Below are 14,069 nucleotides of genomic sequence, written 5' to 3'. Positions count from 1 at the left end.
ACAAAACTTCTCAACATTTAGGACTGCAAGACTAAGAGTAACAATTGTTTACAACACTGTTTCCACAGTAAAGCTGCCTGTTTAAGCCATTTCCTGGCTTTGTAATTCACTATTTCCTCCACTCTTTCCTTCTCTTTCACTTTGCAGGCTTATTTCTGCTGGAAGTTATTTTTCAGAGGGGCACTCCCAAAAATCCCAGGCCAAGAAGTATCTGTGGTTTCTCACTGTGTGGTATTAAACTCTCCTCCCCAAACTTGGGAAGCAAGACCCTCCTCCTGCACTGCAAATAAGGTTTGCATAGGCTCCTTCTTAAAAAGAGCATTTTTCAATACAGAGACATTTGAAATTGTTATTCTACATGTTTTTCTCTTTGGAATGTGTTCAAGCTACTCAGTAGCTCTGTCCTACTTTCTGTGACTGATTACGACTGAGATTGTACATAGCCAGCGTGGAGTATTTAGTGCCTGCTTTCCTGCTGGATGGTGTGTGCCTCCTGGTTATGCTTCATCTTCCCTTGCTTCTAAGTTTCAGCAGTTCATGAGTTCAGCATTTTGGTGAGGAATAGTCCCTGCTGATGCATCTGTAACTTCTCTGGTTTCTCCCTGGAAAAGGTCCTCCCCCCACATCTTAAAGAAAAGCACATGAAGCTGAGGCTTCTGAGTACTCAAATTCCATTCCCACACTTGTGCAGAAGCAGAGACCATGTCTGCCAAGGCTGAGGTCAAGCATGTTACTCCTGTGACCTACTTCAAACAGAGTTAAAAGAAACATTGAACCTTCCTTTGAAAAGCATGTGAAGGATATTAGTTTCCTGGGTTTTACTGTTACAAATTAGACTCAAGGAAGCTCCTCTGACCAATACTGTCTGAAGAGAGACTGCAATTCAAGTTAAATTAAACTTATACAAGAAGGACCATGCTCTCCATGCCAACCTGCAAATTGGTCTCACTGATTATAAAGATTAACATCACAGGATCTGGCCTCCTGGTTATTATAAGCTGCTCATGCTATCTATTAAGGTTGCTAGACTTCCTACTGTGAGGTCTTTGCCTCCCCCCAGGAGTAAAACATAGTAGCTATCACATTAGTAGCAGACATCATTTTAACCTTTGCTATGTACTTGCTTCAGATCAGCTCTTTGGAAGTTCAGCCAAAAAAGCTTGGATTTTATTCCCCTCCAGCTAAAATTGCTGCAGTCTTTTCTCCAAAAGCAATTCCTTCAGTGTTAATAAATAAATAAATTTGGTTTGGTCCTTTCATAGGCCAAAAAGCTTACATCCTTGGAATAGGGCTAGACTTGGTCAAGTACCAAGTATGTGACACTTTGTCCTTATTCAGTCTTTATCAGAAAAGCTATCTTACACTGTACCGTTCCTCTGCATAGCAAACATGTAATGTACAGCATAAACACACTTGTCGTAGAGTTCCTCCTTTCTGATAACTTGAGATCAGAGTATCAGAGCTACCTAAGAAGCCAGCGTAAACAGCACTTCAAACACCTCTCACAAAAAGCATCCTGAAAAATCCAGTGTTACGCCCGTGTTTGTAGTGAGGCTGCTATGGTACTGCTCTTAGCAGTCACAGGATCTCCTCACAGCTACTTGAACTGCTAAACTGCCTGTAGTCCCATGGAAGTTAAGAGAATTTGCTCTTTTGGACAAAAAATGTGCAGTGTTGTACAGCTGACTCAAAACATGATAATTTCTCACACACACTGAATTAACTAGCAAGCAAAGCACAAAAATACCAGTTTTTTAGATTTCTTTTGTGTTACTCCAAATTCTGTAAATTAGAATCTTTCAGTTTCCACCTCCCACCTAGACATTATAGATGAATACACAGAAGGACTTAGATAACTTTTTAGTCTGTTTAAATACCATGTTAGAGCACTGCTTGTGGATTGCTGTGGCCTTTAACACAAGTAAATGAAAGATGTGTTTGCATGGGAATTCAAGCAACTGCAGAACAGTCCTGCCTTCCTGTCAAGCACTGTGAAGCACTGAAATAAGATTAGGGACTTCATTTTGCACATGTCCAGGGACTGAAATTTGCAGATTCCTTTGCAATTTCAGGTGAAGATTTTCAGCAGTAAGTTGATGATGCAGCAAGCAAAAACAAGGACAAATCACTCAATCTCAAGTACAAGGGCAGCCACGTAAGCTGCAACATCCTATGTTAGTACAGCAGTATAGCAATACTTTTTGCAGCGAAGACCATAATCTTACAGGTTTTCTTTTTCAGTTTGAAGAGGATACTTATATGTATCAATTGCTGTCATTACAGTCTTAAGCTGTGTTTTCTATTCAAAACCTCACATCAAGTTTATAAGGAAATGCGTATTTGCTGGTATGGTTCAGTTCTTGCCAGCTCAGGATCTTACTGGAAAGGAATTGAAAGTATTAAACTATTCTTTCAAAGGGATACACACAAGAAAAAAGGATCTATTAGACAGTTGGTGAAATATGCAGTGTTTCAGGACAAGGAGGGTTTTTTTTGTTTTCCCACTTTTTCAGTAAAGGACTCCCTTGGGAATTTGGTACAAGGATTGGCGTCAGTAGTAAGAAGAGACTAGATGTTTTAGCTTACCTTTTGTTGGCAGTGAAGTCCAATTTTGGAAGGAGACTTAAAATGAAAAATAGATTTAAAAAAATCAATGAATAAAATTCATTGTTGTAACATGAATAAAAAGTAAGCCTGTGTATATGGGCCTCTCCTCAGCAAGTTGGATAAGTGTTAAGTAATTTTTGAATGTGAAGTTAGACTATTATATTCCTCACCTCTCACCAATGATCCATCTATTTTGGGCTTACTGGTGAATTTCATTCAGTATTTTTGCTATGGGAATTGAAAACACAGACAGAGAAGCATCTGTACTGGGATGGTTTATTGATGCTTTCAAGAGATTCAGTCTTCCTGGGGAAGCTAATGAAACAGAATTTCTACTTCCAGCATCTGTACCTGATCTTTCTTCCAAAGAACAGATCTCTTTCTGCATAAGGCTCTCTTTCAGCCAAAGTGATATGGTAAGCTTCAGCTTCAAGCTGCATGTAAAAATTTGCCTCACTGTATTAAGTCCATTTATTTTGGGTAAGTTTCACTGTCTCAACCCAAAATTTGGTTTGTATGACTCAGCTAATAATTCTAGTTTTTGTAGAAGTCTCAAGTCCTCACTCAGCATCGATGGCATGGTTTCCAAAGACTTGTCCAAAATGAACACAACTGTTTTTGTAATTTAGGAGGAAACTATTTTTTCTACTGCCAGGGCACTTAAAAAAAGTCACGTAACCATCATGGATCGTTGCTATCTGCATTATCTTCCTTGAAAGCAGAGGAGAACTGAAAAGGAGTTGCTCTGCTCGGATCTTTGTCAGGGTTTGTTACTCTTCACCATTTAAGAACAGAGCTCAGACTGTATGGGTCTTCCAACTTCTCCACAAAAAGGCTTCTGGTTTCCCCGTGTCTCTTTTCTTAATAATGTCAGACAGTCATTACATATCAATGCCCTTTACAAATTTACCTTGGAGGGACAGACAAGGAGGTAGATCACTCATTAGAGAACACATTTGAAAGAAAGCAGACTAGACAATATGACTGCAATGTTTCTCTGCAGCAGTAAGTTCTCGTACCAAAGTTAGCCCGTTAAGTTTAATAGTTAAGGAAAAACAGAGTGGGTATTTACTCACACACAATTTTATGAGGGGAACAACTGAATTGCAGCAAGAAAAACACACTTTTTAGACAAACTGATATTACATCACATTAGTGGGCCACAGAACTCTTTAAAAAAATAAACCTTTTGAGACATGAGAATGAAATCACATTAGCATGCTTTAAATAGCTGAACTGCTCTTCAAAGCTTAAGTTTTCAGCTATTGGCAAAGACAATGATATCTCCTCGTTTGGAAATTAAAAAGCATTTAGCAATAAGTTAAAGCTAGCCTACGTGTAAGTGGGCTAAATACTAGGCAAATATTTTTCCCTTTTCACATTTAAGATGATACTACAGTTCATAATTTCTGTAGCTTATGTGTTGTTGTGCAATGCCCCACTGAAGTTTCACATCTACTCTGCAAAAGAGAACAAGAGTAAACACCTTTCTTTTAGGATAGTCACAAATGGTAAAGCCAGTAGTATATGTTTGTCTGTTTAATTAGATGTTTGCTGTTTATCACACACAAGAACTGTAAGCAGAGTCCATGGATTCTTCTGAGCAATATGAAACCTCATGGTTCCATGCAAGTTCAATACTGCCTCTCTCTTTTTTTTTTTCCCCCCCTTCCTCCTCTTATCTGCTGTTTTCCCCATCCCAAGATACGTTTCCAACTACCTTCATCTGATTTTAAGAATCTTAAGGGAGAGAAAGTTTTACCTCATGACTTCTACCCAAGAGAGCCTGGCTCTGGGCTTGTGTCAGGTCAGGTAAGTCTTAGACCACAGGAAGCTGTATGGTTTTCTTTTGAGGCACCAGAAGTTAGGCTAATAGGAATAGTCAAGTCGCCCAAAGCTAAAGGGACAAGTAGCTCTCATTGCCTTCCTATTTAAACACATGGCCAGTGAAGAAATCTTCTTTTCCCTTTTTTCCCTGAAATGCATTAAGTACAGCTTGCAGTAACAGATTCCCCACATAGTCTTGTGTTCATACACCTGTAGTCCTAATGTACCGTCCTGTTTTACTTTATAGTTTCCTCAACCTCATGAGAGAAATTAACAATGGATCTCTCCACATTCAGAAACACACATGTCCTTTTTCATCTCATAATAATAATCATGTTGATATTTCTTCTTCCACATTCCCAAGCTAAGCCAAGACAAGCTCAGTTCTATGACAATGTTTTCGTGTACCTCTCTTCAGAGAGAGCTGCTGCAGCTGAACAAGACAATTGCAGCATGCTAGTTATACTTGGATTCAATATGTGGTTGAAAAGAGGAGAATGACCAGTTTTCTCATTCATCTATTTTCAGACATTTAGAAAACCCCACTGTCAGCATCTTGAGTAAAAAATAGGCGACACCTTCAGACCCTAGTAAAACCACTTATGCATGTTAACTTGCTTAAATAAACATCCCCACCTCAAGTGACACAGTGGCCTGCAGTCTTCCTTGATCCATCCACAGAGCAAGAGTTATTTTTACTGAGTCAGTAATCATGCATTGTCTTCCAGAGGAAATACTAGCCGGGTACCCCTGCTTGTAACTTCATGATCTGCTGCTCCCAAATCACGTTCCAGTGCTTCCTCTGAACTACTTTTTGTTCTCCTGCCATCAAGGCTAGTGGTTGCTGTATGGGGGCCAGAAGAACCATTTGCAGTTATTGTTGTATCACCGTATGTCACAGTAAGGTCACCATCATTCAGAATAAAATCAGAATCCTCTTCTCTAAGCTGTTCCTGATTCTGGAAAAAAAAAGAAGAAAAATCTTTGTACAGTGCAGAACATCTGGTCTTTGCCAAGAAGGTAACTGAACAGAAAAGTTTATCTACGGGTCAATACAGAACCAGTAAGCGGTAAAGTTCCACCTTAAGAAATTCTAAAAAATAACCTTGAACCCAGTGTTTGCAAATCAGCTTACTGATCCCTGTATAACTACTGCTATTGTAGAGAGATGAGGGGGACCTGAATCCAAGAACTCAGTTATGAAACAGGTGACCAGGGATTTAATAGCACTGGAAGTTTACCAGAAGTACAAAAGAGATAAGTAGTATACACTGCTTTTTGCATGACAATTTAGAAGACAGTACAGGAAAAAAGACTGAAGACCACGCACAATTAAGTCACTCCAGATACCAAGTCAGTGACATCTGTTGCTAACTAGTCAAGTTCATTAGTAAAAGACTCATGCAAACTCATAAGAACTCATTAGGCCCAAATTCTTTATATTCAACATTTCTTCAACAAATTTTTGTTCCATATTGAAAACTAGCCACACTCCTTTAAACTATCTGCTTAGCCTTACCTGGTAGTAAATAGAGAATTACTTGACCTAGTTCTTAGGAATGCTCCTGAACTGTAAAAGTACCAAAGATTGACATAAGAAAGTGTTTGCTTCATAGTTTTGTAACTAGTTCTGATATGTTTTCTTTTCAAAATCATTTAAGGAATTGGCTCACAAAATGCTGTGAATTTATTTTAGCAGAGATGGGATGAAATACATGGTCAGAGACTAGAAATTGATTAAGTATAGCAAAACACTTCATTTCTCTGCACAGAATAATACCACAGCAAGAAATTGCACCATGTTTCACTTCTGTTTAACATGGTCTTGGTAAAAGGCAAAACAGCTGAATTGGTCAGAAAATGGGACTTGCTCATATCTGAAGAAAATTCTATCAGTACTATAAGCTTGCTTTCTTGCAACTGAAAGCAATTATTTCCCCATGTGAATAGCTCCATACTGCTTAGAAAGAGTTGAAATGTAAGTGTGTGTATTGCTGTTCTCAGTAGGCTGGATACCGATCAGGCTACATTCTCAAAATGCATCATTTTCTTCCACTTTGGCGAAGGAAGGAGGGCCCAGGCTATGTGAGATAGGATGCCTGTGATCAGCCTGACCAGAAAGCCCTACCTGTATTGCAGAACAGGAGTTCAGGGCACTTGAGATTGAAAATGCTGATTAACCCGTCCATGATCTAGAATGCACTGCCTGACTAAATAAAACTTCCTGGGAAAGCTTTCTGTCATTATTTCAAAATGATAATCAGTCAAAATAAAGCAGGAGAAGCCTCTAGATGATACAGAGTATTTAACTAATGGGACTGGAGGTGTCAGGAGTTTACCAAAACCAACGAAAGAAATGGTGCAGTTCAGCATTGGGTGCAAGACAAGCCCTACTTTGAATGAATGCTAATTTATCAGAACCTTCAAGGCATCCAAATTTATCATCGCTTATTAGAGCCAGGGTTACTGTGATAAAGAACGCTGTTCTCAAAGAGCAAGTACAGTTTAGGACACTTGCTTTCTTTGATTGCAAAGAAAACACTGAACTACTGTCACTATCTTTAAAAGAAAGAAGGCAGAAACTAAAAGGTTCAGCCATAATTGGCAGAAACAGCCTTTTCAAGCTTTCCATTGCAAAAAAGTGAAAGTCGGAGGGACAAAACCAAGATGATTAAAAAAGGTACACAGAATAATTGGCTATTTAAGAAAAACTGATACCCCTATATATTCTGTTTTTGAAGAAGAGACATTCAAATAAAGATGAAATGCAGAAAAACAAGTAAGAAGCAGGCAGTTTGTGACTGTGGACTGGTTATGTTTTAAGAAGTCGAAGAAGCTGAGAAGCTCTATCACAAGTTGCCTTTCATGGTGTTTGCCCTTGGAGAAGCACCAAGGAGGGGAAGGCAGGGCTAACAGTGCACCAGGAGGTATTGTGATACCAGGGCCACATGTGAAGCAACTGCAGCAAGCTCCTAAAGCACCTCCCGTCTCCACGATGCTATTTAACAGTGAATCCTTGCAGCCACCTATCAGATAAGAAACCGGTAAGAACACACACTACACGTGAGCTTCCCCAGAGTGCCGAAAAGCTCTTAGAAGCATGATACTGAAAGGAGAGGGCCACACTGTATGACATAGTCTTAACTCAGTCTTTGCCAGTTTGTCCCAGGCTATACTTACATGTACATAAACATGATCAGTTCCAGAGAAAACACTGAGCTTTCTCACAACATAGTGAACAAACATTGCCTTGTATGAGCCAAGTTCCACTTATTTATTTTTCTGAATAGCACTGCAAGCAGCAGGCAATTTATTTCATATATTTCCCCAGAGAACATCCATGAACAATCCCATGTAGTATATGGATTTGCTATGTTTGCAAGCAAAGAGGATGGGTGAATAAACCTACTGTGCTTCATGCAGCATGAACAATTCTTTCAAGACAGACAGGAAACGTATCCAAGTAGATCCCTAGAGACTTGAAATTCTTCCAAGAATAACCCTAAACTGGCCTCTGCAATCCCCTACAGTTCTGCAGGAATAGCTTCAATTCACTGAAAAAACATAGGTCTGAACTTCACTACTTAACTGACAAACTAGAATGGCTAAGTACCTAAAATCCAAAACCCTACAAAAGACTGAATTTTGCTTTGATGTACCGACCATAACCCTGAGGGACCTCACAGCATTCTGTCCCATTTGTGGTAAAATCTGCTCGTGCTCCTAAGAATGCATGCTGGAGATGTTAAAACAGCTAAAGCTTATTTAGAGTTACTGCTTACAAAGCCAATCTTTATTGCCTCCTAAGGCAAACCAAGAAGCAGCACATGGAAAGTACACCACACATACAAAGCGCTGGCAGTCATCACGTATGCTGCTGGTGCTGAACACAACACAGGCATCACGGATGACAAAACTTGCATCAGAAGTTACTTATCTTGTGGCTCCAAAACAAAAGCATCAGGTAGTATGCATGCAAAATATATTACAACTTAAATCTGATGCTCCGCTTACCATTTCTCTATTTGTCAGATGAGTTAAAATTCATCAAGGAAACTAAACAATTTTTGTTTTGAAGCTAGAACCACTAAGAAAAGGGAGGGGGGAAGCACAGCTGAACAATTTTCTTACCAATTTTGAGAGCTACCTCGTCCAAGACTTACATAGATTGCAAATGAAATTTCTTTATTGGGTTTGTATATTTTGAAAAACAATTCAAGTCCTTCTGCTTTCATACCATGTTGTTACACTGTGTATGGTGAAGAACTAAACTCTCAAAAAAGAAAAAATGGGTGGGATTGTGTAGGACACAAAACTCACCCTTAAATAAAGAAGGAAAAAAAAAAAGCCCCAGGTACTTCATCAGGAAGAGTAGGTGATAACACAGATAGTTCTTCAAAATGGGATAAATGATTGATGAAACAGAACTACTAAAAGTTTCAAAAGACATATCAAAAGGGAAGAAAGAAGTGACCTACATTAGTCTGGGATAAATTGGAAAGCCCTACCAAATGGTCATGCACTGAAGATAACACCAGGAGAGAAAAATAGGTATGAATTTTTGAAAATGATTGTTTTAAACACTAAATACAGCAACATTTCATGCTTTTAAGTTCCAACTTAGATTCTGTTTGGGTGGGAAACAACAGTGAGCCTAGTGGCACAGTCTTAAAGCAGTGGGAGAACATCAGCAAGGAATAGTAGTGACAGCTCTGGAACAAATCCACTGTACCTCACCCCTGTGTGCTGACTAGAGAACCTTACATGTACACTATGCAAATTCAAACTTAGAGTACACAGTCTCATACTTTGGAATAGGTTCTAAGTAGACTATATAATAAGATTGTTTGACTTTCAGAATTTAATAAGCCCCTTTGGCATCTAATTAAAAAAAGATGTACTCCCACTCACTGAAGTGAAAATGAGTTCTAAATAAGGTTGTAATAAAGCCAGAGGGAAAAAAAAAAAAAAAAAAAAAAAGACAATAAAAGCTGAAAACAATACACAACTGTGTGGTCAGTACAGCCGCATAGTTGTATGCTTTCTTCCTCTTCCTTCTCTAGGTAGAGTTCATAACTTCAGACATGCACCTGAATGAGATCTAGGATTTACTACTTCTTTTTGAAACACATTTTCCAGCTATGTTACATTCTGTTGAGTATTCACAGACTTTTTGCTTGTTTAATTCAAAGTCTTTAATTCTCTCAAATGTACCATTCAACTTTCCTGGAAATACCTTACAAAAGCACAACTATTCCAAGCAGTTTCTGTCCTGTCAAAGACATGGCTCTCTCACTTGCTTCACCTGCACTTAATAGGAAAGCAAAAATATTCCACAGCTTTTTAACCAGTAATAAAATGGTATAGTCAAGAACTGTAGCAAAGCGAGCCATGCAAAGAAAAAGTGATAAAACAACTGCAGAGTTCAGAAATATTGAAAAGAAACTAAAAATAAAATCTCAAAATTATATTCTTTCCTAAGACTAATGCAGCAATGCACTGAAATAGAAACAAAAAGAGAGAATACGATGTGATAGTTCCACCTTATACACCTTAAAAAGTATAAAGCCTTATAAGCATTTTGAATTATGAAGTTAACATCCCAAGCGTGTGTGTGTGTGACAAAACCAATCCAATTAAAGAATAAGTTTCCACAGTAACTAAGAATGAGGAGTAAAGAGGAAAAAAAACCCAAACCCGACTGGTGGAGAAAATGAAAGCCAAAGCTTGCATGTTCATTCTGGTTAGATCCTCAGTTACTGGATAACTAATCTTATAAGATCATACATAGACAGACACATGGACAACACACAAGCAGGGTAATTGGTCTGAGTGATACCTTCTAGCCTAGATCTGTTTTAAGATCTCCAGTGGCATTGCAAAGATGGGAACAAGGCCAATTTCTTGCTCTGGAGCACTAACAGCTCCAAATAGGCAGCAAACATTTCAAATTTCTTTGAAATTTTACTACCAGGTAAAAGCAAGATGCTAATGATACCAGAAAGAAATGCAGGGGAGTATTTCAAAGTTGCAAGTGGAATTCATAACTGTCTAGGAAAAGATCAATAGAAATCTGGTCCAAGACTACTTCAACATAGCAGAGATGTTACCATTCCAGAGAACCTGCAAATTTGAGTGATTCCCCATAGTACTATGGTTTTATTTACAAGTGGTTCATAAAAAGTTGTAGATTTCAGAAGCACTGCACAGATAGGAATAGCGTATCAGGATCCTGCAAGAGTAATAGGAGAATGAAGCATTAATTATTGCAAGACATGGCTGTAAAGACAGTATAGTGACCTGCTAGACTGAGATAAGTAACTGATTAACAGTTTCTGAAATGTGATCTCAAATTTCACAGTGGAAACACTGAAGGAAAACTCTACCAGATTTCTTTCTGGCATGGGTAAATGTGTCAGTGTCTTCTCTGAAGGAGAACTCAACACAACCTTAGCAGTAACAGGAAAAGAATCTTGTCCAAAAGTGTTGAGAAGGGACTGAATATTTTGAAATGATTCACTGAACTGGTTTATTGACTAGGCCTGTAATTTTCCAACATCCTTAAAATGTTAATTTTTTAATGTAGTATTTGAACAATAAGATCGTCTCTGATTTCTACTAACGTAAGCTGTTGCCTCAGAGGAGAGTATCTTAAATCTTTTCTGCCTTTTCAGCACTTTCTTGCAGTATGTATATCATGCCAACCTTTTGCCAAAAAAGAAAAAACACTGCTTTACTGAAGTTAAATAAATAAAAAACACACAACACAGAAGTATTGAGTCATTCTACTTACATCATAAACCTGGGGACTTGTCAGACAGCGGGCTAGCAGGCCACACCAGCTGGGTAGAGTTGTAGTTAATGGAGGGCCACTGTGAGTGAGAATTGGCTTTAAATAACTTAAGTAGTTAAGGAAAACACATCAGTGCTCAAAAACCACTATTGAAAATAAAAAAGACAATTATACATAAGCATGGTGCTGCTCAGTACTTGTGTATAAAACAGCTACTGAAAAAAATCCGCATTTGTAAAAAAAAAAATGAAAATATCTCCCCCCAGCATTTTTGCCTTGATCCTTTCCAGGGCAGTTTCTTTACCCACACATACACTGCAATGAGAACTAGCTACCTCGCAGTTGCAATGTTTCCAGCTTTTGGGCTCTCTGGAGCCAAAAGGAGCAAACAGAGATACAAGCTCTTTAATGTTAACAGTTCTAAGGGTGTTTCTGCTCTGCAGATGGGAGCAAGTGTAGAAATTACAAGCTAGAGGTGACAAGGTGACATACCTATGTGGCTCAACACAGGAAAATAAAGAAATATTGTCCATCCAACATCCTCAAACAATGCAGCCACTTGAACTGCTAGCTGGTCACTGAGCCACAGAGATGCAACACTCTGGTAAGGCTCATAGACATCCCTGCAGTGTACATATACATATCACACAGAGCCTCAGAAATGCAAAGGGAAAACTGTATGGCAAGAACCACCTAACACAGTGTGAAAGGAAAGAACACTACCTAGATTACACTGAGGAGGCATGGGGGTGGGAAAGGAAGGTGTCTTTACACCTCCTTTCATAGGTCTGTCCCCAGGTAAATCCATATTTGTTCACACTAGTACTCTAGACCAATGATATTCCTGAGGAAATGCTCAGGAGTCAAAAAAGGTGCCCCTGCTACAGAGCAGCATGCTGATCTTGACTGGCACAAGAACAGAGCTCAGGAGGAGAGTGCTAAGGCTTCCAAACATTGTCTGAAAGCAGGGCCACAGGGTTTTGGGCTGGGTTGGGTTTTTTTTTTTTGTTGGTTGGTTGAAGTCAGTTTGATTATTTTAAATGTAAATATATATTGCAGGTATTCTAGTTACTTTCTTAGGTCTCTAAGCACAGAGAGAATCAAGTCCATTCGTGAGTATAACTGTTTCCCTGATCCTCTCAACAGATCAATGTGCTTAGGGGAAAGAGTAGGGTTAAAAAGGGGCTGTTTTAGCAGAGATGTATCCCTCCCCTTTAGCAGGGCCTGGCACAGCATGTTTACTTGAACATATAATGGCATGATTATGCCACTGCAGAGTTATGTTTCCTCCTTCCCTCCTTCAGTAACAGTGCAGCTACACCCAGTCCTGGAAAGAAATAAACTCTTCACCCTTACACTAATCTACCAGCTTCCATATTGCCTTGTGGCACACAGGCACCAGTAATAAAACAAAGCCAGTAGAAGACATGTGGTACTTCATGGAAGTTGCCGTTTTCTTCATGTTTAACAATTGTGGGTAAACCTAGGGAACAGCCCATGACATTGAATGAACTCTGTGCTCCACAAGAATGAAGCTCCTGGTTATCCCTCCACAGAGCTCTGCAGGCAATAGCCAGCGTTGGAGCACACTGCCAGTTGCATCTTACTCGCATCTTTTTCAAGTTAAGCTCCCTTGCAAAGAGTGAATTTTGATATAATCTGCCTTTCTATCCACAAACCAAGTGAATGCATCAGCAAAAAATACTTTGACATTTAGCCACGGGTACAGAAGTGGCAATTCTAAAGGTCATCCCTTACGTGCAATTTAAGCCCACCCAGCTGATGTTTATCTGAATGCCTCCTTACAACAGAAGGAGCAAAATTTTACCTCTAAGAGACAGTAAGACATTTCTGCCTCTGGATGTCTGTTTCCGTGGCAAACTTCACAAAAACCTACCCTAAAGACAGTCACCACTGAAAAACAGCTAATTAAGCTGTCATTTTCACCTAGCACTTCCCACACCCCCCTCCCTGCCCTTGCTGCAGCTGCTGGGCACTGCACTTGTGCTAGCGTCAGCCGAGGGGAAGTCAGCACTGCCAACTACTCCTTTGTTCATCAGGCACATCCCTTTTGAAAAGGCAGGGAAAGAGGATAACTCTGCTTCCTTCTTAAAAAGACGAAAAAGAAGCAGTCAGCCACAGCCAGATCCTTCCATGATCTTACTACAGAAGTCTATTTTTTTTTTTTTTTTAAAGAACAAAAATTGACCTCAACATACTTTTGACACCAGCCACGACAACTCAAAGGGTTAACTTGAAATTACTAACATTTATGAGTATTTAAACACGCACACACACTCCCTTCTCGGCTTTGGCCCAATACTACTGCATCTGAAAGCATCAATCACAAACAGATTTTATCCTAACAGGCAAGTGCTATTAGGATCTGAATGCTTTCAACACTGTACCTGGGTTTCCCTGGGTGGGAAATCTTGATGCACAAGTGTGTTGGGTTTGTGTGTGGTGGGGTCAACAGACATGGAAGGAAGCTACTGTGCTCCAACCAGGCCAGCAACCTCTCATCAACCAATGGCCCAGACACCAGTGAAAAGACTCACTTCTCAGATGCAAGCTGCAACAAGATTAAGGCCCTGTCACAGGTATTTACATATATTTAACTGCCCCAGAGATTACTAGGAATCAATATCTGAAACTTCTTTGGATTTCTGGGTATAAGTGACTTGTCATGACCACAAGATTATCTTTGCCATTTTCCATGAAGTGAGTGTAAGCTGTTAAAGGAAGGGCACCTGTATGACATACTGATTAAGAATATGCAAAGTAGGTTAAAAAAACACAAGCATGAAAGACAGGACAGCTACACAAAAATTGCTCAGAAGTT

General features: G+C 39.3%; 1 protein-coding gene across 2 annotated transcripts in view; it reads right to left on the bottom strand.

Moving 5' to 3' along the window:
- Nucleotides 1-2,867: 2,867 nt before the first annotated feature.
- Nucleotides 2,868-14,069, bottom strand: part of SLC9A7 (solute carrier family 9 member A7) — a 77,031-nt gene continuing 65,829 nt past the window's right edge. For both annotated transcript variants that reach the window (XM_074814978.1, XM_074814979.1), the window contains 2 exons: nt 11,228-11,333; nt 2,868-5,393 (listed from right to left, as the gene is read on the bottom strand). In XM_074814978.1, coding sequence (XP_074671079.1) covers nt 5,145-5,393; nt 11,228-11,333 — 355 coding nt within the window. In that variant the 3' untranslated portion in view covers nt 2,868-5,144. The remainder of the gene's footprint in view (nt 5,394-11,227; nt 11,334-14,069) is intronic.

This window comes from Strix aluco, chromosome 2 (assembly GCF_031877795.1).
Source record: "Strix aluco isolate bStrAlu1 chromosome 2, bStrAlu1.hap1, whole genome shotgun sequence".
In the NCBI taxonomy this organism is placed as follows: domain Eukaryota; kingdom Metazoa; phylum Chordata; class Aves; order Strigiformes; family Strigidae; genus Strix; species Strix aluco.
The sequence above is the reverse complement of the archived record's forward strand: the minus strand, read 5'-3'. Positions and strand labels throughout refer to the sequence as shown.